At 44.4% G+C, this 27,500-nt stretch overlaps 1 protein-coding gene across 3 annotated transcripts in view; it reads right to left on the bottom strand.

The window, feature by feature from the left end:
* The window catches only part of REC8 (REC8 meiotic recombination protein), a 75,603-nt gene that overhangs the window by 7,357 nt on the left and 40,746 nt on the right, over positions 1–27,500 (bottom strand). For all 3 annotated transcript variants that reach the window (XM_085856662.1, XM_085856661.1, XM_085856659.1), the window contains exon 12: positions 16,113–16,277. In XM_085856662.1, the coding sequence (XP_085712788.1) occupies positions 16,113–16,277 (165 nt within the window). The remainder of the gene's footprint in view (positions 1–16,112; positions 16,278–27,500) is intronic.

The following is a 27,500-nucleotide window of genomic DNA, read 5'->3' as shown; positions in this document are numbered from 1 at the left end:
CGCTCCTCACAAAAGCTGATCGCAAACAGACACAGCCGTCTCTTGTACAGCCAATCGCGCCACTTCAGCGATCTCAATTCCACCTTCCCTTCCCGGCGCTCGCTTCTCTAGGCCACTCCCTCTCAGAGCGCTGAGTGGGGACTCGTTCGGAGAGGGGAACGAAGAAGAAGAACCTCTCGGTACACCACCACCGTACGAACAATGAACAGCCTCCGACACCTCCAGACACACATGTAACGTCCAATTACTGAACAACCTGGCTAAACATGCATTTAATGGGGGATCTGGGCTAATCCTATATTTAATAACACACTAAGGGCCATTTCCGCAACACTACTACCTTTCTCCCGAGGCTCTCCCGAGCCTCCATGTGGGACAGCCCACAGCAATGGCCCTGTCTAACGTCCAGCACAGATCTCCCATTTACTCTAACCCATATGGGAAGCACTTAACTCCAAAAACCAAAGTGTCACAGTAAGATTGGCATGTCCCGATCCTTGTGTGTCGGATCACTAATCTAACAAAGAAATTCACTCTATGCACACTACTTAACATTCTAATTATGGATTTGAACGGGAGGGCATTAAATTTTACTTTTAACACCAATATTTGCATAGGAGCAGAACATTCAAAGGTTCAAAGTTCTTTAACGTGTCCGCTCCTTCATTACCCCTCCCGGCAGTATTGTCCATTCACCCCTGAGGGTTTCCTCACTTCGTGGTCTTATTGGCCTCTCACTAGGTGAGTTCAGTCGGCCCAGTGGCCTAATCTCAGAGTTCTTCAGCCCACTGAGCCCATGGCATGAATGGCATGAACCTTCCACCGCAACGGCCCACAAAATGGCATGATTCTTCGGCCGCAATGGCCCACAAAATGGCATAAATCTTCGGCCACAATGGCCCACAAAATTGCATGAATCTTCGGCCGCAACGGCTCCAAAATGGCATGAATCTTCGGCCGCAACGGCCTACAAAATGGCATGAATCTTCGGCCGCAACGGCCCACAAAATGGCATGAATCTTCGGCCGCAACGGCCCACAAAATGGCATGAATCTTCGGCCGCAACGGCCCACACAATGGCATGAATCTTCGGCCGCAACGGCCCACAAAAGCACTTTAGCCTTAATGGCCCACAAAAATGCTTCGGCCCATATGGCCTACTCACAAGCAGCAACACGCAACAAGCCCTGCATTGGACAGCAGGTGACACAGCAATGGTGGCACAGTGATATCGATGGTAGCAAAAGCAGTTTGGAGGTGTTCTTGAGGACGTAAGTGGGTGTGATGACCTCACACCAGGTGAGATGGTGTACCCTTAACCTTCCTTGCCTGACTTGCTTTGGTATGGTCTTCCTCATATGTTCTTTTTTTTTTTTTCTTTTTATTACCAGACAGGATGGTGTGTTTCTTACTCAAACGTTATCTTTGTGGGTCTGTGCTCATGACATACTGGTGGCCTCTCTGGCACTTGGAGAGGGTGACCTAGCCTGGCCCTTGCTAACAAATTTTCCCATCAACATTACTCGTACCAGGTGTCGCGCATGAATGGTGCGGAGGAGAATTCATCGAACCTAACCATTAATTTTAGCTGTAAACAATTTCACAAACCCTGCTATGGCTAGAATGACCAGGTCTCTTTGGAGAATCCTTGGCTGTCACTGGTCAGACTTTGTGTCCACCGAGCGGTTGCTGAGAGAGACTCAAATGAGATTTGTTACCTGCATAGTCCGTGAGCATCAGCTGCAGCTGTCCAGACAGACGAACAGCATTTTTCCCGATCTGGCACACTGTTCCATTCTATTAAACCTGGGCAAGGCCCTTATTTGTCTTTTTCCATTTGGTGGTGCCAGTCATCACTCGCTGGCTGGGGAGTGTGATTACTACTAGGCCTCTTTGCCTGCTTCCAATCGGGGGTGGAGGATACCCAGCGACCTCGGGGTTCACCTGAGCATGCTTTTGGCGCTCCTAACTAAGGGGTGGCTCTCTAGCCCCCATACTGTGATCTCCTAGCACCCATACTGGGCTCTCCCAGCACCTATATTGTGCTCTCCTGGCACCTCTGACAGCCTTCACCTGCCAGCAACCCCCAAAGCCCTGGTACCCTCTCTCCCGACTCACCAACTTCCAATGCCATGTCACACTCCCAACCAGTACCACCATACCTTGGCCTGCACCTACACCTTGCAGTCCGCCTGCATAATGGAACAGCAGCCAGAATCCATGCCAAATCCTCTGTCCCCCTAACCGACACTAACTTGGTTAGGAGACTCCTACTGACTGGGTACGTTGTTCGCACTCACTCTCCTCATTTGCACAATCACGCCATTCACCCAAACACCTTAGTCATCCATTCCACAGTGCCACACACCCAGTCCACAACACCATCCAACACCTTTCACTTTTATGTGAAAACAAAAACACACCAGTACCTCAGATCCCACTTGGTCATCAAATTTAATTAATACACTTTTTTTTTAATCAAACCCCAATCAATTTGTCACGACATCCGTCGTCCGCTGGCCTCCTCCATACTGCCCTAATCGTCTCCATCATTTTTTTTTTCAATCATCACCCCAATCCACTTGTGCCACTCTTATCCCTTCTATCATCTTTCAATTTGCAATCACTCTCAATACAATTCTCAATCAAGATTTTTACATCCCAATATGGCCTGCTTTCTTTGGCTCATTGGAAGGGGAGTGAGGGAACGAATCCCTCATTACCCATTACATGACCCCGCCGCCTTTCCGCCAATTCTCAAAGGGGTCACGTCTCAATTGGGGTTGTGGTCCACCCCCTCCTTTTCTCCAGGGTTCGAGGAAATCAGGTAAACCCCAATCGGGGAAGCGGCCTCCCCCTCTTCTCCCTAACTCCCTGAAGACAGATAAACTCCACTCAGCTAGCCAAACCCCTCGTGTGCTCAGAGAGGTTTGAAGACCAAGTGACACACACCAGTGCCACTTGCTATTCATCTGCGCTCCACCCCAAGGTTCCTGTGAGGCTGAGAGAGAAATTAAAATCCAATGTCTAAAGCCTGCTCCTGGATGCAGCACCTCTAACTCTGGAAGAACCCATGCGGAGTTGTCCATTATGGTTTTTGTCCCCTGCATCAAGTTCTGTACTGGTGGCATTTCTATTTCCCCTTGCACCTCAAACCTATTCCCGACGTCACCACTCACTCCACGCTCAGGACTCCCACACACTGCAGGCTGCACACATTCCAAGGTTATGTGTTGACATTCCACACCTTCGACCTTGCTGCGCACTGAACAACCGCCTCGCACTCCAGGGCAACATTCCCAAACGCCACGTGAGAACCCACACACGTTTCGGCCTCGGCAGCACACACCAGTGCTGAAGTCTGGACTGTGGACTCACCGTATTCATTCACAGGCACTCCACACACATTCAGGGGTCATGCTTACGTGCACCCCATCGGACAGAGTCTCTTCGTGAACATAATATACCATCAGAGATGGGGAATCCCCCACCATTAAAAAATAATTGAAATCAGAAAAGCGGTTTTCCATTTATCACAAAAAACTTTTTTCAAGATGGCCGCCCCAGTCGGCCATCTTGGATCCGGCCACACCCAAAATCAATAGGGTTCTTCCTTTTCAGGTGGGACATGTGTGACCAAATTTCAAATCGATATGGCGAACAGTTTGAGTTATCGCACTCAGAGCTATAAATGTTGACGCCCAGCCAGCCGGACGGACGGACGACCCGTGTGACAACAATATCCCTCTTCCGCCACGCGGCGGGGGGATAAAAACACCTCACTGCCACATGATTAAAAACACCTCACTGCTGTGGTATTAAAACACCTCACTGCCATGGTATTAAAAACACCTCACTGCCACATGATTAAAAACATCTCACTGCCATGGCATTAAAAACACCTCACTGCCATGGTATAAAAAACACCTCACTGCCATGGTATTAAAAACAACTCACTGCCATGGTATTAAAAACAACTCACTGCCATGGTATTAACACCTCACTGCCATGGTATTAAAAACACCTCACTGCCATGGTATTAAAAACACCTCACTGCCATGGTATTAAAAACACCTCACTGCCATGGTATTAAAAACACCTCACTGCCATGGTATTAAAAACACCTCACTGCCATGGTATTAAAAACACCTCACTGCCATGGTATTAATAACACCTCACTGCCATGGTATTAAAAACACCTCACTACCATGGTATTAAAAACACCTCACTGCAACATGATTAAAAACACCTCACTGCCACATGATTAAAAACATCACTGCCATGGTATTAAAAACACCTCACTGCCATGGTATTAAAAACACCTCACTGCCGTGGTATTAAAAACACCTCACTTCCACCTGATTAAAAACACCTCACTGCCATGGTATTAAAAACACCTCACTGCCATGGTATTAAAAACACCTCACTGCCATGGTATTAAAAACACCTCACTGCCATTGTATTAAAAACACCTCACTGCCATTGTATTAAAAACACCTCACTGCCATGTTTTTAAAAACACCTCACCGCCATGGTATTAAAAAAACACCTCACTGCCACATGATTAAAAACACCTCACTGCCATGGTATTAAAAACACCTCACTGCCATGGTATTAAAAACACATCATTGCCATGGTATTAAAAAACACCTCACTGCTGTGGTATTAAAAACAACTCAGTGCGACATGATTAAAAACACCTCACTGCCACATTAAAAACACCTCACTGCCATGGCATTAAAAACACTTCACTGCCATGGTATTAAAAACACCTCACTGCCATGGTATGAAAACACCTCACTGCCATGGTATTAAAAACACCTCACTGCCATGGTATTAAAACACCTCACTTCCATGGTATTAAAAACACCTCACTGCTATGGCATTAAAAACACCTCACTGCCATGGTATTAAAACACCTCACTGCCATGGTATTAAAAACACCTCACTGCCATGGTATTAAAAACACCTCACTGCCAGGGTATTAAAAACACCTCACTGCCAGGGTATTAAAAACACCTCACTGCCAGGGTATTAAAAACACCTCAATGCCACATGATTACAAACACCTCACTGCCACATGATTACAAACACATCACTGCCATGGTATTAAAACACCACTGCCATGGTATTAATAACACCTCACTGCCATGGTATTAAAAACACCTCACTGCCATGGTATTAAAAACACCCCACTTCCACATTATTAAAAATACCTCACTGCTACATTATAAAAAATACCTCACTGCCAGAGTATTAATAACACCCCACTACCATGGTATTAAAAACAACTCACTGCCATGGTATAAAAACACCCCACTGCCACATTATTAAAAATACCTCACTGCCAGAGTATTAATAACACCCCACTGCCATGGTATTAAAAACACCTCACTGCCATGGCATGAAAAACACCTCACTGCCATGGTATGAAAAAAACCTCACTGCCACATGATAAAAACACCTCACTTCCACATGATTAAAAACACCTCATTTCCACATGATTAAAACACCTCACTTCCATGGTATTAAAAACACCTCACTGCCACATGATTAAAAACACCTCACTCCCACATGATTAAAAACACCTCACTCCCGCATGATTAAAAACACCTCACTGCCAGATGATTAAAAACACCTCACAACCATGGTATTAAAACACCTCACTGCCATGGTATTAAAACACCTCACTGCCACATTATTAAAAACACCTCACTGCCAGGGTATTAAAAATGCCTCACTACCACATGATTAAAAACACCTCACTGCCACATGATTAAAAACTCCACACTGCCATGGTGTTAAAAACACCACACTGCCTAATGATTGAAAACACCTCACTGCCCTGGTATTAAAAACTCCTCACTGCCACATGATTAAAAACACCTCACTGCTGTGGTATTAAAAACACCTCACTGCCACATGATTAAAAACACCTCACTGCCACATGATTAAAAACACCTCACTGCCACATGATCAAAAACACCTCACTGCCACATGATCACAAACACCTCACGGCCACATGATCAAAAACACCTCACGGCCACATGATCAAAAACACCTCACGGCCACATGATCAAAAACACCTCACGGCCACATGATCAAAAACACCTCACGGCCACATGATCAAAAACACCTCACGGCCACATGATCAAAAACACCTCACGGCCACATGATCAAAAACACCTCACGGCCACATGATCAAAAACACCTCACGGCCACATGATCAAAAACACCTCACGGCCACATGATCAAAAACACCTCACTGCCACATGATCAAAAACACCTCACTTCCACATGATAAAAACACCTCACTGCCACATGATAAAAACACCTCACTGCCACATGATAAAAACACCTCACTGCCAGGGTATTAAAAAAACCTCTCTGTCAGGGTATTAAAACACCTCACTGCCATGGTATTAAAACACCTCACTGCGACGGTATTAAAACACCTCACTGCCACATTATTAAAAACATTTCTGCCACATGATTAAAAACACCTCACTCCCACATGATTAAAAACACCTCACTGCCACATGGTAAAAAACACCTCACTACCACATGATTAAAAACACCTCACAACCATGGTATAAAAACACCTCACTGCCACATTATTAAAAACACCTCACTGTGACATGATTAAAAACACCTCACTCCCACATGATTAAAAACACCTCACTCCCACATGATTAAAAACACCTCACTGCCAGATGATTAAAAACACCTCACAACCATGATATTAAAACACCTCACTGCCAGGGTATTAAAAACACCTCACTACCACATGATTGAAAACACCTCATTCCCACATGATTAAAAACACCTCACTGCCAGATGATTACAAACACCTCACTTCCACATTATTAAAAACACCTCACTGCCACATGATTAAAAACACCTCACTCTCACATGATTAAAAACACCTCACTCCCACATGATTAAAAACACCTCACTCCCACATGATTAAAAACACCTCACTCCCACATGATTAAAAACACCTCACTGCCAGATGATTACAAACACCTCACTTCCACATGATTAAAAACACCTCACTCCCACATGATTAAAAACACCTCACTCCCACATGATTAAAAACACCTCACTCCCACATGATTAAAAACACCTCACTCCCACATGATTAAAAACACCTCACTCCCACATGATTAAAAACACCTCACTGCCAGATGATTAAAAACACCTCACAACCATGATATTAAAACACCTCACTGCCAGGGTATTAAAAACACCTCACTACCACATGATTGAAAACACCTCATTCCCACATGATTAAAAAGACCTCACTCCCACATGATTAAAAACACCTCACTCCCACATGATTAAAAACACCTCACTGCCAGATGATTAAAAACACCTCACAACCATGGTATTAAAACACCTCACTGCCACATTATTAAAAACACCTCACTGCCAGGGTATTAAAAACACCTCACTGCCAGGGTATTAAAAACACCTCACTGCCACATGATTAAAAACACCTCACTGCCATGGTATACTGCCAGGGTATTAAAAACACCTCACTACCACATGATTGAAAACACCTCACTCCCACATGATTAAAAAGACCTCACTCCCACATGATTAAAAACACCTCACTGCCAGATGATTAAAAACACCTCACAACCATGGTATAAAACACCTCACTGTCACATTATTAAAAACACCTCACTACCACATTATTAAAAACACCTCACTACCACATTATTAAAAACACCTCACTACCACATTATTAAAAACACCTCACTCCCACATGATTAAAAACACCTCACTCCCACATGATTAAAAACACCTCACTGCCAGATGATTAAAAACACCTCACAACCATGATATTAAAACACCTCACTGCCAGGGTATTAAAAACACCTCACTACCACATGATTGAAAACACCTCATTCCCACATGATTAAAAAGACCTCACTCCCACATGATTAAAAACACCTCACTCCCACATGATTAAAAACACCTCACTGCCAGATGATTAAAAACACCTCACAACCATGGTATTAAAACACCTCACTGCCACATTATTAAAAACACCTCACTGCCAGGGTATTAAAAACACCTCACTGCCACATGATTAAAAACACCTCACTGCCATGGTATACTGCCAGGGTATTAAAAACACCTCACTACCACATGATTGAAAACACCTCACTCCCACATGATTAAAAAGACCTCACAACCATGGTATAAAACACCTCACTGCCACATTATTAAAAACACCTCACTACCACATTATTAAAAACACCTCACTACCACATTATTAAAAACACCTCACTACCACATTATTAAAAACACCTCACTACCACATGATTAAAAACACCTCACTGCCACATGATTAAAAACACCTCACTGCCACATGATTAAAAACACCACACTGCCATGGTATTAAAAACACCACACTGCCACATGATTAAAAACACCTCACTGCCATGGTATTAAAAACACCTCACTGCCAGTATTAAAAACACCTCACTTCCAGGGTATTAAAAACACCACTGCCATGGTATTAAAACACCTCACTGCCATGGCATTAAAAACACCTCACTGCTGTGGTTTTAAAAACACCTCACTGCCACATGATTAAAAATATACCTATCAGAGATGGGGAATCCCCCGCCATTGAAAAATAATTGAAATCAGATAAGCGTTTTTCCATTTATTACAAAAAAAATTTTTCAAGATGGCCGCCCCATTCGGCCATCTTGGATCCGGCCACGCCCAAAATCAATCGGGTTCTTCCTTTCCAGGTGGTGCATGTGTGACCCCAATTTCAAATCGATATGATGAACAGTTTATGAGTTATCGCACTCACAGCTATAAATGTTGACGCCCAGCCAGCCAGCCGGACAGACTGACGACCGCCCCAGTCGGCCATCTTGAATCCGGCCACGCCCAAAATCAATTGGGTTCTTCCTTTTCAGGTGATACATGTGTGACCCAAATTTCAAATCGATATGGCAAACAGTTTATGAGTTATCACACAGCTATAAATGTTGATGCCCAGCCAGCCGGACAGACGGACGACCCGGGTGAAAACAACATCCCCCTTCCTCCACGCGGCGGGGGATAAAAATTCAATTTGTTCCTTAAGCCCATCGTCCGCACCATGTATGCATGTGCCCTCGTACCTGCTTCGTTCCAGAGTCACCTCGGTCCGGTCGCTTCTCTCCAGCAGGTTGCTCATCATCGGTTCGCCACACTCCTCTGCGGCTGTCAGCTCCACATGCTGGACCTGCTCAAAATGTGTTTCATTTGTCAACAACCCCATATGCTCCCTCAATGTCTCCTTCACCAGGGTTTGTTCTAATTGTGGTTTCATCTGACGAGTGATGTCAATCAAATCCCGCACCACTAACATTCCTCCCTGTGGTGATGTCACACATCCCACATTATTGTGCTGTCCTACTTCCGGGCTCCATTTTCCTTTCCATTTGAGTCATTCTTCCTCTCTGAGCCTTTTTAGTTGTTTGTTATCTTTCCGGAGTTTTTCCATCTCCACCTTCTCCAACCTTGCTCTCTCCTTGAGTTGGTCAATTTCAAATTCATGTTCTTTTTGTTTCCTCTCCCACCGTCTCTCTTGTTCCTTGTTCTCCAATCTCATCGTTTCTCTCAATTGGTCGATTTCCCTTTCCTGCTTCATTCCTTGTTCTTTCACCATCTCCGCGTACTCCAACCTTGCTCTCTCCTTTAGTTGCTCAATTTCAAATTCATGTTCTTTTTGTTTCCTATCCCACTGTCTCTCTTGTTCCTCCTTCTCCAATCTCGTCGTTTCTCTCAATTGGTCGATTTCCCTTTCCTGCTTCATTCGTTGTTCTTTCACTACTCTTTCTTCCATCTCATTCTTTAATCTTGCCTTGGCTTATAACTGTTCGATCTGCACAGTGTGGTTCCTTAAAGTTTCATTCTCCGTTCTCTTTCTTTCCTCTCTTAACATCCTCAGCTCGTTTTGTAATTCCCTTTCTTTGCTTTGGTGTTTCTGTAACTCAGAAGCTTTTTTCCCATAATTCCTTTCTCATCTCCGTACTTCTTTTGCATGCTTCCTTCCTCTCTTCGTCCATTCTCTTACCGTATTCCTTTCGTTGTTCCAGATATTTCTCTTTTCTTTCTATCTCCTGTGCTCGGATTTCTCTTATCTGATTGCCTGTGCTTACCTCTCCCTTCAGTAGTTCCAATTCCAAATCGTGCTCCCGTTTTTCCTTTCCCAGCTTTATTTTCCATTTTTCCTCCAAGCTCTTCCTATCCCAGGAGTTACTAATTTGCTCTTTCTCCATTCTTTCGTTCAGTTCGCTCTTCTCTCGTTCCAACCTACAGGTACTCCACTTTACTTTCCTCATTTCTCCCTGTAGTTCCTCGAACTGTCTTGACTTTCCCAGCAATTCTTCCTTCAGTTGTTTCAATTCCAAATCGTGTTCCCGTTTTTACTTTTCCAGCTTTATTTTCCATTCTTCCTCCAAGCTCTTCCTATCCCAGGAGTTACTAATTTGCTCCTGCTTTATTCTTTTGTTCAGTTTGCTCTTCTCTTGTTCCAACACAATGGTACGCCACTCTACTTTCATCATTTCTCCACGTAGTTCCTCGCCTGTGTTGGCCAAGTCCTTTTCCAGCCCCCGAATTCGTTCCTGTGCATCAGCCAATTGTTGTGACTCCCTGTGCACATAATTTTCCCAATCCTCGTCTGCGTGCCGTAATGCCTTGTCCAATTTAATTTGCAACTCCTCAATGTCATTCCCATCACACCTCCTCTGCTCCAAGGTATCCGCCAATCATGCATGAATCTCGTCAATGTACGCGTTGTCGTCCTGCTTCGTTTGCCATGATGCATGCTGTGACCACGTGGTCTGAACCGGTGGGTGAGAACATTTTCTTCATGCTGTGCAGTTCGTTGCGCTATTTATAGTAACCCACTCCCGCTTCTTGTGGCGCTGAGGTGGAGCCGCGCCACCATTTTTCTTTATAATTTCGAACTTTTACACCCAATCCGCTCAAAATAAAATCAAAGCAAATTTAGAATTTGCGAGCGACGGTCCCTCCCCCCCCCCCCCCCGCGCCTCTCGTAACCAATGTTCGAGGTGCGAACGACAACAGATGTTGTTGAATCAGTGTCCTGCAAATTTATGGGGGTGGATGGGTTCACATCCCCACTCCTGACTACCAGTGTTACAGATTCAGCGGTGGCGGAATTCGTACCCGACTCTTGACAGCCAAATGTTGAAGATTCGGTGTCACTTAACAGCATCGCCGTCTCCGGGGTGATAACGCCGGCTGGCTTGGCACAGGTCTCAGGTTACGCACCTCAGATCACGATACCAAAATACACCTGTGTCTTGCCAGTTGGGGGAATAGACCCCAGTTACAGACTGGATTTGTCAGAGACCGAGCGGAGTCTCCCAGTCCGTAACCATTTTGGTTTTATATCCAAATCGAGCGGATCGTTCCTCGGCACAGCACAAATTAATTCAAGGCGGCAAATCTCGTATAACTCAGCCAGATTATTGGGGAACACAACACAAGCAAAGCATTCACGACAATGTTATAATTAATCTGTAACCCGTTCTTAACTCGGGAGCTATGGATTATGGGTTTCAAAGGGAACCCTAGCGCGATAAACGTTAGAAAACATGCAGACAAGACAGAATACTTGGTGATGCTTCATTGACGAGAGGAAAAGTGTCGAAGGCACGAATGTGGCTCGTGACAAGCCGATGTCAACGGATTCGAGCACCCAGTTCGAACACGCTACGTGGCAAAATAGCGGCGTCCTTTTGTCGGACCCCTCACGCACACAGCCTCAGCACGTTCAGACCCCGCGAGGTCGATGGCACAAGACGAAAGATCTATGGTATGCTCCAGCTGGCTTTTCACAAGGTCCAGCATACAAGTCTGGGCCTGGCCTGTTCACCAGACAAGACCAAATTGAGGTGTTGGGCTTCGCAGGCGGATCGACAAACGTGTCGAGGGGTGAGGTGAGTAAGGACAGAGGCTCCATGGTTAGACGCAGGTTGAACCTGTCGATGACCTCCTCATAAAGTCGATCACCGACTCACACAGCAGCCAGATCCTCTCGACGCAGATTGCAGCCTCCCACTAGTCGTTTCTATACAGCAGAATCCTCACTCGACACTCAGGCTCAGTTAACCCTTGGCAGATCGCCGACTAACCCTCAGGTTCAGTTACTCCCTCAGTAGATGGCAGACAGACCTCATGCAGTCCCTTCCCTGCATTTCTTTCAGCTCGCTTCTCACGAAAGCCGATCGCAAACAGACACAGCCATCCCTTGTACAGCCGATCGCGCCACCTCGGCGCTCTCAGTTCCACCTTCCCTTCCCGGCGCTCGCTTCTCTAGGCCACTCCCTCTCAGAGCACTGGGCGGGAACTCGTTCGGAGAGGGGAACGAAGAAGAACCTCTCGGTACACCACCACTGCATGAACAATGAACAGCCTCCTACATCTCCCGACACACATGTAACGTCCAATTACCGAACAACCTGGCTAAACATGCATTTAATGGGAGATCTGGGCTAATCCTTTATTTAATAACACACTAACGGCTATTTCCGCAACAATATATACACCAGCAGAGCCTATTGGCCACTTTGCGGACTCAAAACAGCCTCCGAGGCTGTAGCCACGTCGTCCATGTTGCTTCCTTCACAAAGTTGTATCTCTACCCTAAGTTCGGAGTTTAAAGATGTGGCCAGGCATCATGAACAGCATGTTGGGATTTTTACCAAACCAACCGATACGAAACCAAAGACAAACGAAAAGAGGCGAGGGAGATGGGTGGGGGAGGGTGGATTACAACAACAACAACAACAATAGCTTTGCTGTGAGGTTTAATCAAAAGATAGAGACTGGTGTTTCTCAAGCAACCCTTCCACCCCTCATCTACCTCGTCTCCCACCCCATCACCCTGCCGAACGTCCCTTGTTGCAAGAAATGTTTCCTTCACACGATGTCCCCGGCTCCCTCTGGTTATTATTTTTCTCACTTTGACAGGCCCCTCCATTTTGTGCAAGAAGGAGAAGGAAAGGAAGACAAATTTACCTGTGCATAGAGTGGTTCAACCTCTACCCCTCCACACCCCTCCCCCTCCTCATGTTCCACTCCCCACCACCACCTTTTCCCCATGTTTTTCCTGATGTTCATTCCCACTAAAAATGTCTCACACGATGACAGGCCCCTCTGTTTGGGGAGGAGGGTTGGAGGGCAGGAGAGAAGGGAAGGAGTACAAAGATGCCCATACGAAGAGTGCTTTCACCTCAGTGCTGCCCAGGTAGGTAAAGAAAAACAGGAAATTGTAATACCTTCTGCCACCACCACCAGGTGGCGCTACATGGTACACCTTTACATGGAGAATTTACACCCCTGCGTGAGGCGTGGCCACATTGCAGGGTTTATTTTAAAGGAAATTTTAGAACTGCACAAATCTTTGAGGCAGGTGCCATGGCCCAGTGTTTGAGATTCTCTGAGTCTGAGAAGCATTTTTAATGGCTGTTTTTAAACATTTTTTTTAGATTTTAAGTTCCTTTATATCCTTTGACAAGGTACACAACACAGGATGCCTCATTGGAGTCTATAAAATTAGTATCATTAGCTAAAAGTATAACCGTAAATATCCAAGTGCATTCAAAACGCGCAGAAATCATCATCTTTTTGTTGGAAAGACGCAATTTATCGGCAATCAAGGTTGAGGTCACAGAAGCACTAAAATATTTTTTAACTCAACGGTTTTGGCACTGACAATGAGTGTTTGGAAACTTTGGCTCCTTTTCTCAAATTTCAAAAGCATGCAAACCGAGAGGTAGTCCACAAACTTATGTGTCCAGATTTAGATCTTATGGCTTTGGGCATGGAGTACAACAATTTCACAGAGTCGGGGCAATTCTCTAACCTAACTCTGTCAAAAATAATCAACCAGCTTTTAGCTACAGGTGGGCACTATGATACTTTGGCCAGAGTTTATGCCAGAATTTTAGCAGCAATTCTGCATTCAGATGTGGAGAGACTTATCAGCTCCAGCAATGCACTGAAAAGCATAGACCGCTCAAGAATGTCATTAGAGACAGAGAATTATTATTTATACGTCCATTACAATATGCCGGCAATTGACTTGTGGGATCCACGGCCTGCTGTTCTCACCTGGCTTTCCACAAAGGCATGTCGAATAAGAGAAGTAACCAAAGCAAAGGAACAAAATTACTTTAAAAGGTGTATTCTCTGAAGCGCAGAAAATAAATGCTGATGACAGTCTTGATGCAGAATCAGATACCGCTGAACCGCCATTGAAAAAAAGATGTTTTTAGATTATATGCTAGATACAACTTTGAAAATCTTGCATTTATGAAAGTTTCACTGTTTTAGCCATCTTTTACCATGTACTGTTTGACACAAAATGTAAATCAAAGTACAATTCAGCATGTGTAAGACTAAAAATATATATCTAGTCATATGAACAGTTTTTTGAAGTTTTAACCATCTTAGTATTTGACAAAAAATTTAAAACAAAGTACTAATCAGCATACATTTGTGTATGTAAAATTAAAAATATACTTCTTGTCATATAAACAGTAAATAAAGGTACTTTTGCTTTTCAGTATCATGGTCATGCATTGACTTCTTGCTTCTTTGTATGACATTGGAGTTTTTAGATCCTCGTGGAGGATCTCTTAGTCTTACTCACGTTGTTGTTCTTCATCTTCTTCTTGTGGACTTTTTTGTTTCACAGCCTACAGTTTTCATCGAAACTTCCTGAAACTTGGCATATATATGTAAAAATACCCTGCACAGACAGTAACTATCTCCGATTTTGAAAATTCCTCCGAGAAAAAAAGTTGAGGTCATAATATCGCCGCTAATGGAAATCGCCTATACCATTATCTCCGAAACTAGGCAAGCTGTTTGAATTTTCTTTGCGGGAATCAAGCCGAGCATTAGCACAGATAATAATTTATCGCAGACCTGATACATCGCAATGACGTCATATTCGTTTTTATGACGTCATCATTAAGAGGACGAGGATCTTAGCTCATTTGAGCTTGTTATAAATTTTAATACTGCACAAAATTGGATTTACAACTGCACAAATTGTTTTAATACTGCACAAGTAGGGGTCCACTGCACGTTAAAATAAACCCTGCCACATAACCTATGTTAACCCCACACCAAGTTATATTTGTAACTTCAGAGACAGACAGAGAGTGAACAAGAACGAGTACAATTAGAATGCGAGTTCGTATATAAATTTTATTTCTTTGTATACAGCCTGTGGCTGCTTGGCTGCATCATTTTCTCGGGACGCGGCTGTGCTGCTGATGCAGTGCCCCCTGTTACCGGCACGCTGGTACTCATTTTGCAATCTCGGAAGGATGGCAGGCTGAGGGGAGTAACTGCTGAAAATCTATCTGTCCGGGTTCTTCCCGACATCTTTGTTCATTGCTCCCTTCAAATATATATATTTTTTCCACAATTTTCTTTTCATTCTAATTCTTGCTTTTTCTTCTCTTTCATCTCTATTTCTCTCAGGAGAAGTGAATTCTTGCAGAAATGTTTCTGTAAGTCTCACTTGGCTGCGCCTGGATGTGTTTGAGGGTCGTGGAGTAGCGGCTGAAACCAGAATCCTATCCAGGTTCCTCCTGACGACTCCAACTTTGCTCTTTACTTCTTCAGGTTCTTTCTTGGTGTTTCGTTTCATTAACCCTACCTGGTGTTACTTCAACCGCCTGACAAGAGCTTGAACTCAAGACCCTCAGATCCTAAGCCAAGCACCTTTAAACGTTAAGCCAACACCAGGCCTGTCTATAAATTAATCCATCCCTATGTAATACATCTTTACGTGAACCTGACTTGGGCCAAGTCTTCTTTGCGGTCAAAGTTTTCTTAACACACCGGCTTGACCCCAACCCCCTCTTGTTGAACTCAGACGGTTGGTGTATGTGTTGTTTGTTTTTATCATTGGGTGGATTGGTTACTTTCTCAAAGGTTTTAGTGGAATATTCCAAAGCATGCACAGTTATCATTGTAAGCCATGGTTAAAGCATAACCAGAGGAGAGTAACCTTGTTCCTTTGGTTATACTTCACGTCCACGTACAAGGTCCTTGCAGTGTGCCCGTGGGTCATCGATGAACGCGCGCATCTCTTCTGCCGCTAGCTGCGTCCTCTCATCGAGAGATGGCTGTCTGCGACGTTTGATGCCCCGAGGAACCTCGTCTTCACCTTCTTTCAACGACGGAAGTTCAAGGAGCAGGGGGGACTCCTGAGGGCGAGAGTGTCCGTCATCAAGGCAAGACTCATGTGAATGAGAAAACAAAATTCATTATAAACTGTGTGCCTGAAGCACTTGGTGAATAACTCGATAGAATGTAAATGGTTCAGATATATATATATATATATATATATATATATATATATATATATATATATATATATATATATATATATATATATATACACATATATACACACACATGAAGAAAGTTCCACAACAAACAGTATTGCGAAATCGGTTACAATGTTGTTGTGACGTTATGGTGGGAGTGGGGGGGTGGGTGGGGGGAAATACGTCATTGTTTTCAGTGAAAGAAGAAACATCATCATATGTACGTGTATGTTTTTAATTTAAATGTCAGTGCACAATAACACTGCCGATGACGATTTGTACACAGCCTGGAAACTTGTCTCATTTGTGGCGGATGTGAAGGCATCCTACAATATTAAATGAGGCAATTTTTTATATGTGCTTACGTCTGAAAACCATTAAAAATAAAAACAGCCAAGCGAATCTCCACCACATTTTGCATACGTGTTGGTTGTACCCAGGGTCAGGTCATGGGCACAACTCCCCCCCCCCCTTGAGATGACTTTCATCCATACATTTCCCACAGTGTGAGTGGTTTCTTGACCCCTGCTGCAGACAGGGATCATTAGTCACAGCACAAAATGTATTTGCCCTATCTCCCCCATTATCCCCCCCTCTCTCCCTCAGGCTGCTCTTGAAGAGTGTTTCTAGTTCATTAAAATATGCCCAGTATGCACAACGATTCTCCAACGACCTTACCGTTTAAACCTTGTGCTTGACGAGGTAGTACTAATCATTGTTTGGCTACGCTTATTCTTGTGAACAATGGATAATCCCAATCACTTTAACCTAATGCTGGTACTAGTAATACTACCACTACCACTACCACTACTACTGAGAGCCTTGTGTTGGGTTAATGATTAGGGTGGTGGACTTGGGATCCAACGATCCTGAGTTTACATCCTGCTTCACAACTTCGTAGTTGGTTCAGAGTGCCTGAGATAACTCAGAGCTTTCTGAAATGACACCATAAGATCTTTAACCTCCACCAACGAATAACTGCGGATGGAACTTGATGTCTACCCGAAGAATGGAACACACATTGAATTGCACTGTATGCAAAGCACTGGGATGGCAGTTTATAGCTGGGTCGGAATTCAAACCCAACTTCGACAGATAATTAGAGATGAGTGTGCGTACCTCCAGTGTGCGTTGTGAAGCACAAGTTGTTTTCCTGGATTATCACAATAACCAAAAACTTATTCAGAAACCAAAACGTTTATCAAAAATGAAACCATTTTCTACACCTGAGAATGTCCCAAATGTGCCTTATTGGATTTGAATCGGGAGTCCTCGCTGGCCAAGACAATGTTGTGATGGCATTGTTACCTCCACCACCGAAGGTGGTCAAAGTTTATGTATTCAGCCCTGTTGTCTGTCTGTCTCTGCGTGTGAGGATTTCTCAAAGTTATGGACGGATTCAGACAAAACCTGATGGATAGGTTGGATGTGTGACGTGGACAAACTCATTCGATTTTTGGTGAAAATCAGGATACTAAAATTATTTATTTAAAGTGATTCTTCACTATTTAGTATGCCCTGGTTAGAATAGGTGTACCATATCCCTGTGAGTCGTTAGAGGCGACCAGGGTTGCATCAGGAAGGGCATCCGGCGTAAAAACCTATGCCAAATCATTATACGGACAACAAAACGAATTTCCATACCGGATCTGTCGAGGCCCAGGTTACCAACGACCGCCACTGGTACTGTTGGTCAGCAGGGTACTGGTGGAAATTGTGCTACTGCTGGGCGAAGGAGAAGGAGACGGGAAGGCGAGTCCGCAGGCAGTTTTAGAGGGTGAAGGGTAGAAGTGTGGAGATGAGAGTTGGAACTCTGAATGTTGGGACGATGACTGGCAAAGGGTGAGAGTTGGCTGATATGATGGAGAGAAGAAAAGTGGACATAATGTGTGTACATGAGACCAAGTGGATGGGGAGCAAGGCTAGGAGCATTTGAGGTGGTTTCAAACTGTTCTACCATGGTGTGGATGGGAGGAGAAATGGTGTCGGGGTAATCCTGAAGGAGGATTATGTCAAGAGGGTACTGGAGGTGAGAAGAGTGTCAGACCGAGTGATGAGTGTGAAGTTGGAAATTGAAGGGGTGATGATGAATGTCATCAGTGCATATGCCCCGCATATGGGGTGTGAGATGGAGTATAAAGAAGATTTCTGGAGTGAGTTAGATGAAGTGGTGGAAAGTGTATCCAAGGATGAAAGAGTGGTGATTGGAGCAGATTTCAATGGGCATGTTGGGGAAGGGAATAAAGAGGATGAAGAGGTGATGGGGAGATATGGTCTCAACGAGAGGAATGTGGACGGGGAAATGGTGGGAGAGTTTGCAAAAAGCATGGAAATGGCAGTGGTAAATACGTATTTCAAGAAGAAGAAGGAACACAGGGTGACGTACAAGAGTGGAGGAAAGTGCACACAGGTGGATTACATCTTAAGCAGGAGATGCAACCTCAAAGAGATTAGAGACTGTAAGGTGGTGGCAGGGGAGAGTGTAGCCCGACAGCATCGATTGGTGGTCTGCAGGATGATTTTGGAGGTGAGGTTGAGGAAGAGAGTGAGGGCTGAACCAAGGACCAGATGGTGGAAGCTGAAGGAGGAAGACTGTTGCGTGGAATTTAGAGAGGAGGCGAGACAGGTGGTGAAGATGGGTGGGATGATTGGGGCAACTACAGCAGAACTGGTGAGGGAGATAGCGAGGAAGGTACTTGGTGTGACATCTGGACAGAGGAAGGAAGATAAGGAGACTTGGTGGTGGAACGAGGAAGTACAGGAAAGTATAAGGAAGAAGGGGTTGGCGAAAAAGAAGTGGGATAGTCAGAGAGATGAAGAAAGTAGGCAGGAGTATAAGGAGTGGCAGCAAAAGGCAGAGAGAGGTGGCAAAGGCTAAGGAAAAGGCATATGGAGAGCTGTATGAGAAGTTGGATACAAAAGAAGGGGAAAAGGATTTTTACCGATTGGCAAGACAGAGGGACCGAGCTGGAAAGGATGTGCTGCAGGTTAGGGTGATAAAGGACACAAATGAGAATGTGCTGACAAGTGAGGAGAATGTGTTGAGAAGGTGGATGGAGTACTTTGAGGAGCTGATGAATGAAGAAAATGAGAGAGAGAAGGTTGGAAGAGGTGGAGATAGTCAATCAGGAAGTGAGGTGGATCAGTAAGGATGAAGTGAGGACTGCTATGAAGAGGATAAAAAGTGGAAAGGCGGTTGGCCCAGATGACATACCAGTGGAGGAATGGAAGTGCTTAGGAGAGATGGCAGTGGGGTTGTTAACCAGATTGTTTAATAAAGTCTTGGAAAGCGAGAGGATGCCGGAGGAGTGGAGATTAAGTGTCCTGGTTCCGATTTTCAAGAATAAGGGTGATGTGCAGAGCTGTGGAAATTACAGAGGAATAAAGTTGTTAAGCCACACCATGAAGTTGTGGGAAAGAGTAGTGGAAGTGAGGTTGAGAGGAGAGGTGATGATTTGTGAGCAGCAATATGGGTTTATGCCAGGAAGGAGCACCACTGATAAGATGTTTGCTTTGAGAATGTTGATGGAGAAGTATAGGGAAGGCCAGAAGGAGTTACATTGTGTGTTTGTGGATTTAGAGAAAGCTTACGATAGGGTGCCAAGAGAGGAGTTGTGGTATTGTATGAGGAAGTCGGGAGTTGTAGAGAAGTATGTGAGGATGGTGCAGGATATGTATGAAGAGAGTGTGACAGCGGTGAGGTGTGCGGTAGGAATGACGGACCGGTTTAAGGTAAAAGTGGGATTGCACCAAGGATCGACTCTGAGCCCTTTCCTGTTTGCAATGGTGTTGGACAGGTTGACGGACGAGATCAGACTGGAGTCTCCATGGACTATGATGTTCGCGGATGACATCATGATCTGTAGGGAGAGTAGGGAGCAGGCTGAGGCGAGCCTTGAGAGGTGGAGGTACGCACTGGAGAGAAGGGGAATGATAGTCAGTCGAAGTAAGACGGAGTACATGTGCGTAAATGAGAGGGAGGGTGGTGGTATGGTGCTGGTGCAAGGAGTTGAGGTGGGGAAGGTGGATGGGTTTAAATACTTGGGATCAACTGTCCAAAGCAACGGAGAGTGTGGTGGAGAAGTGAAAAAGAGAGTGTAGACAGGATGGAGTGGTTGGAGAAGAGTTGCAGGAGTGATTTGTGGAGAAGATGTGTGGAGATTGTGTGAGAAGAGTTGCAGGAGTGACAGAAGGGTAGCTGCAAGAGTGAAGGGAAAAGTATATAAGACGGTAGTGAGACCAGCTATGTTGTATGGTTTGGAGGCGGTGGCGCTGACAAAAAGACAGGAAGCAGAGCTGGAGGTGGCAGAGTTAAAGATGCTGCGATTCTCATTGGGAGTGACGAGGATGGACAGGATAAGGAATGAGTATATTAGAGGGACAGCGCAGGTCGGTCGGTTTGGAGACAAAGTGAGAGAGACGAGATTGAGATGGTTTGGACATGTGCACAGGAGGGAAGCGGAGTATATCGGGAGAAGGATGCTGAGGATGGAGCCGCCGGGTCGGAGGAGAAGAGGAAGGCCAAAGAAAAGGTTCATGGATGCAGTGAGGGCAGACATGCGGGTGGTTGGAGTGTCAATGGAAGATGTGGAGGATAGTGGGAAATGGAGACGGATGATCCGCTGTGGTGACCCCTTACGGGAGCAGCCGATAGAAGAAGAAGATTCTTCACTATTTAGAAAAGATGGGGTCAAAAATGATATATAGGGACAGCATGAAATCTCAAAAAGTTGTGGATGGGTTCCGACAACTCAGTGAATGAGTTAGGTAGGTGACAAGAAAAAGCCTAATAGATTTTGGTTCAGGTCCGGATGCAGATCCAGCCCATCAGTGGGATACAAAACGTAAACTGTTTAGTTTGATGGAGGTATGTGCTCTACCATGTGCCATTGTAGTTTCACAAAAGGTTGGTAACTGCATGAGAATGGTGGGGTTGGGTGGGAAATGGCATCGTCATCCATGAATACCAGTTTTATGAAAAGTGGGTAGTTGTCAAAATGTGGAACAAGAACCAAAGTGTCCCAACAGTGCTTTTGCCTGTCAAGTTCCCCTGTACAGTGACAAGGTCAAGCTTACCATTGTAACAGGCAGCCCCAGATCATGAATCCACTGCCAACCAGGATGGCTGTACTCTGTTTTTGAGCATACAAGTCATGTTAGGTTCCCACAAAAACCATCAATTCCATGCAGGAGATACACTCGTCACACCAAAACATCTTCCTCCAGGATGTGAGAAACCAATGGTGATTTGTCGGGCACCATACCAAGTGGGGTTACTTTGTTTTCCGGGGTTAGAGACACATCTAATCAACCTCTTGACATTGCAACCCACAGCATGAGCAGTCCTTGTGGACAACCAAAGATATATTCCATTCATACCGCAGCACTGTGCTTGTGGTAGAACGAATACATCTGACTGGGTCATTGATGTTTGCAGACCAATCTGCTGATAACAGTTTGCTGGAAACCAAAATGATATCCAGTTTCACTGCAGGACATCTCAGCATTGTTCATCCCAATAGTTTGCCATTTTGGAGCTTCACTAAATCTTCTACAGGTAGAGTAAGTTCCTCAAAGGAAGTGTGCAATGATATCGTTAACTTGACCAGGTGAAAGTATTTTTCCAAGTTCATACCCCTACCATGCTGTTTGGCTGGGTGTATAAAATTGCATTGGCCAAATGATGAACAGGACTCATTGTGTATGGAGGGTTCTTTCATTTGTATTTGAATTTGATTCATTTTTACCACCACCATCTCCACCCAAAGTACTATTTTGGCAGTGTGCATAACTTGTTTTTCAAATGACGTATAACAATATGTGGACATAAACAAATCAAGGCTCACAGAAAAGCTAATGACAGCAGGATGAGAGGGTGTAAAATCAACAATGACGTAAAGGGGAACGAGCAAGGAATACAAGGCGAGATGATCCCAGCAGGCAAAACGAGGGCAAGCAAGGCGACGAGGCTTCTTCTTTTTGCCAGCCAGATTGCCCCCACTATTATTCATTCCTCACATGAGGTGGGAGGGGTCCATCCTGAGGTAACTCGCCTCCTCATTGGACGGGGGGGAGGGCGTGTCGGGGCATCTCGGTGGCCCGCCCCCCAAAAAAGCTCTGTAGTTGTTTCAATTTTTGCATATGTACTGCCGAAGCGAGTACTGGTATTCTGGCTTCCCATTGGCTGGAGGAAACGCTCCATGCCCTTCTTCGGAGCGGAGCCTTGATCTGAGGCGATGGAGGCTCCGCCCATGCCTTCAGCCAAAAACATGTGGGCAATGGAGTCGATGGTGCGAAGAAGTGAAGGGAATTGATGTATAAAACTAACTAGAAAATAACTCGCAGCGCACACATGAAATTCCCGTGAGACACAGGGGATGGATTCTAACTATACACATATACTTAACGAAATAACTAAACTTTGGGACTGATGACTGTCTGTGTGCAAGAGGCTTCCAAATCCGTAACAATATATCATACTTGAAAATTAAGTTATGACGATTTTTTTTAGCAACTCAGACAAAATCAATAACACTGTTATCCTTGTGATGTGAGCCAGACAACACATAATTCATTATAACATACAGACTCACATTCTACATAAATTATTCGATACAGACTAAAAAATCAATTGATCAGACCTTCCCCCATTGATTTCCCATTTGTAATAATAAATGCCCCCCCGCCCCCCCCCCCATTGTTTGAATGTCAATCTGCTCGTTGCGTCATTTCCTCCCATTGACTTCCACGGCACATTCGGGAAATTAGCCGGCTATTAAAGCCAAATAAAAGTGGTCATTTGGTCCTACGGAACTTGGCGATTAAAACCGCTCGGCATCGCACACGGAACGAGCGCGCTTAGCGGCTAGTTTCCGTACGAGTCCCGTCGAGGTATAAATTCTCAAAACTTCTGTATACGCGGATAATTAGGTATATCGAGATTCGGCGATTAACCCTGTACCACGTGGACAGAATATTGAGTTTATGGTGTGTTAAGGCACCCGTAGCAGGTTTCCGGAGTTGTCCGGAAGCTTCGACTGAATTCCGGTTTTCGGCAGATGCGCAACTGCGGTTGGGCCTTAAGCAGTCATGCGTGGCTGTCCGAATCAGCTAATTCATAACAATATGTATGGGTGTACAAATATATATATATATACATATATATATATATATATATATATATATATACATATATATATATATATATATATATATATATACATATATATATATCCAAAATTATTCATTTAAAATTTACGTGAGGGGTTCGGGTTAAATAAAGCCTGATGTTGGCGTAGTGGTTCGGGTGGTGGCTTGGGATCCCCAGGGTCCTGAGTTTGAGCCCCACTGGACACTAAATTAACATCAGGGGGGTTGACTCAGTCTGTCATCCTTCTGAGGTCGGTGAAGTGAGCACCAGTATACTGGTAAATATCCCTGCGTGTTGAAGGCGACAAAAGGGTTGGCGTCAGGAAGGGCATCCGGCCGTAAAAACATTTCCACAAGAAAGGGTACCATGATTGGAGCCCGCAAAAAGCTGACCCCTGCTCAGGGAAAAAGGCTTTAAAGGTCCCCTGACATGAAAAATAAACTTGTTATTTATATATTAACTTGACCTTCCTAGTGAAGAAATCACCCACTTGACCTTCCTAGTGAAGAAATCACCCATGTTTTGGTTTTTTTAAATCAAAAATGGGATAATTAGAGCAATATTTCGATCATTTCTGGAGCCTTTCACAACTTGCTATGCCCCGCCCCTAAAAAATGGACTTCAGCGAATCGCAGCGTGACGTCACATACAGTAACTCACACAGAGTGGATTGACTCAAGGGTCGAGATGTCGCGTGCCTTATAAAGTACATACAAATGCATTTTGCACATGTTAGTGCAATCTCTGTGATCGTCTTAATTCCAGTGATTGTTTTGCGAAATTTTAAAATAGTTTTTGCCGTACTTTTGAAAATGCATGCAAGATGTATCGTAGCAGGATGCAGCAATACAAGCAAAGACTGTGTAAGCCTCCATGTATTCCCGAAAGATGATAATCGTCGGAGAATATGGACATCTAAAGTGAAGTTGACGAGGGAAAACTGGAAAGGCCCCAGTGACATGAACGTCATTTACAGCGCCCACTTCGAAGAGAGTGACTTTGAGCATGGGCTCTATTCATCCCTCTATTCATCCCAACCCCTCATTCCTCACACACAGAGACAAGAAACTCTGCTTCTGAGCCGTGTATGCACAACAATCACGAGGCAATTATTTATCCCTTTACTACCTTGTCGTAGTCGTATACAAATCCAATACATACATGCACAATAAAGGGCTATACCATGTAGACAAAATATAAAATTTGACTGTTTAACCTTTCCATTAAAAAAAAAAATTACAGCGACATACAAGTAAAATACTAACCATTAATATTGCATCATTTCAAGGCGCAAGGAGATAATTTTAAAATCAAACAATGTGAAAAACCTGCACCCACATTTTGCAGCTTATTGAATTGTGCGTTGAAACCAGCCTGCTGGGATAGGTACGATTCCACATACATGCAAGCCAGGTATGGCTGCACTCGACATACATGGGTTTATTCTAAAGTGAAGGTACTGCTTCCATTGGCTTGCTAGTCATTAACATTTAGCCAAAATGCTGTAATAAAAGAAAAGGGAAAAAAATGTTTGTACAACTATGAAAGACAAATTTATCTGTCCTATTACACGGCCTCATATCCTCGGGACTCTTACGCATTGACTTATGGGACATTTTCACAAAGCGGGTCAGGTAATGTTAAAGAACAAACTAAAAAAATCAACTTTCTTTGATATTCTCGAAATAGTGCTTGAACCCCTTATAAGGCCTAGAAAAATGTTCAAATTATGTCATCAACGCAGAATCACCATAAGGCCTCTGCACTGACTGGGCAATATATGCTTGATAAAAATTCTCGGACAGTCTTTACCGTTACCTGACCCGCTTTTGTGAAAATGTCCCTTATACATTGTGTGCATGCTAATACAAGTTACTTGTCAGCTCTAGAGTCTCGACTAGTCCGATAAATCCGTCGTCCGTCCGACTAGGCCGATAAATCTGAAGTGCAGTAGCTTTATTTTATGATTCTCTTTTCTTCATTGTTTTCTACTGGCGCTACATGACGACAGTAGGAATGAAATAAATAAAAATGCAACAGAACGTCAGATTTATCGGACGACACGAGACAATTGTGTCACAAGGTGTGTTCTGCACACAAGTTTTCATCGTATCCGGACAGCGAGGTTGCTTCGTTTTATGCGCGGAGAGATACGGCCGATGACATGGGCCGGCCTTGTTTGTGATCAATTCGCCGCGGAGAAACATGTCCGCTGCGCTGTTCACGTCACCTCACTAAAACATTTCTGATATCGAGCAGTATGCAAGTCGAATTTACATTATTGAATTATGAATAGGATTTAGTCTTACCAGTTGTTATTTCCGAGTCTTCCTTCGATGTCCTCCCTATCGTCATTAACTCCGGGAATTTCATCGCCATTTTCCTCTGCTCGTCCTGCTTCGGGCTCAAACTGCTAAGGCCGTACTTCATTGAAAGCTGCCTGAACTTCACCTCCCGCGACTGTTATCCCACAATTCTCCATGTGATTCAGACCAAAAATTCTTCATTTCTCTCACACTCACTGTCGCTACCAGACAAGTGAAAGTCCATGTCATCCATTATTCAAAACCAAATGTTCGATTTTTTAAAAACAGAAACGAACGAAGTGATCGAGTCGACCAATCAAATGTGGAAACACACAGCAAGCCAATAGAATCACGTAGTCCACCAACCCGAGTAATCACACAGAAAGCCAATAGAATCACGTAGTCCACCAACCCGAGTAATTAACGTGCAGCCTTTGACATACTGTACGTGACGTCATGTGGGTTACGCCCCTTTCAGGAGAATTTTTAGGGGCGTTCCCGAAGACGTTTGTTTTTTTTATCTTACATTTTATAGAACAAGAATTGTGAAAAAAAACATTGTCAGATCTGAAATCACGATGAAAAACTCCTCGAGGACATATATAAATAAAATTTAAGTACTTTTGCATGTCAGGGGACCTTTAAAATGGTGTGATGATGGTTGGGGTTAAATACTCACTCAAATGTAAGTTAGTATTAAATACTCACTCATGCATTTATTTAAAATTTAGGTTCGGGTTAAATATCCAAAAAATTACAAATACCTGTGTAAGTATTTTGAAAATTGATGATATATATCGATGTAGTCTCGATCCCGGTGTAACATCCTGGTGTTGGCGTAGTGGTTAGGGTGTTGTCAGCCTGGTGTTGGCGTAGTGGTTAGGGTAGCGGCTTGGGATCCAAAAGGTCCTGAGTTCAAGCCCCGGTGGCCGCTTGAATTAATACACACCAGGAGGTTGACTCAGCCTGTCATCCTTCCGAGGTAGGCGAAGTGAGTACCAGTGTACTGGGCCCGGTGTATGCCCCAGTTAAAATAGGTGTACCATATCCCTGTGCCATAAGAGGCGACCAGGGTTGCGTCAGGAAGGGCCTCCGGCGTAAAACCTGTGCCAAATCACTATGCGGATCATACGGATGATCTGCTGTGGCGACCCCTAACGGGAGCAGCCGAAAGAAGAAGAAGAATAACACATTGTGTTCTTCACAGATATGCATTAATTGTGGTCGTATGGCAGCTTTGCTGCCGGGGTAGCTATCATTTCTTGAGGCGCAACTGTGTCGCTGATGCAGTGCTCCTCTTCCAGTACACACACTCATTTCTGGTACTCATTTCGCCGATTTCGGAAGGATGACAGGCTGAGTCAACCCGCTGGTGTATTAATTCAGCAGCCGACGGGCTTGAACTCAGGGCCCTAGGATCCCAAGCCGCCACCCTAACCACCGAGCCAACACCAGGCTGCCTGCATTAGCTGTGAAAACCCTTCCTGAAAATCTGAAAATGGTTTTGCAGAAAGTTATTGAGGCTGTTAATTTCATTCATGCCACAGCACTGAATCACCGCTTGTTCAAAGCTTTTTGTGATGAGATTGGCTCTGAGCATTCAATTCTTTTGCTTTATACTGAGTTGAAGTGGCTCTCACATGG

This window comes from Eptatretus burgeri, chromosome 15 (genome assembly GCF_056783735.1).
Source record: "Eptatretus burgeri isolate ZD-2024b chromosome 15, Ebu_testis_v1, whole genome shotgun sequence".
NCBI lineage: Eukaryota > Metazoa > Chordata > Myxini > Myxiniformes > Myxinidae > Eptatretus > Eptatretus burgeri.
Note: the sequence above shows the minus strand (reverse complement) of the source record. Positions and strands in the feature narration are given on the sequence as shown.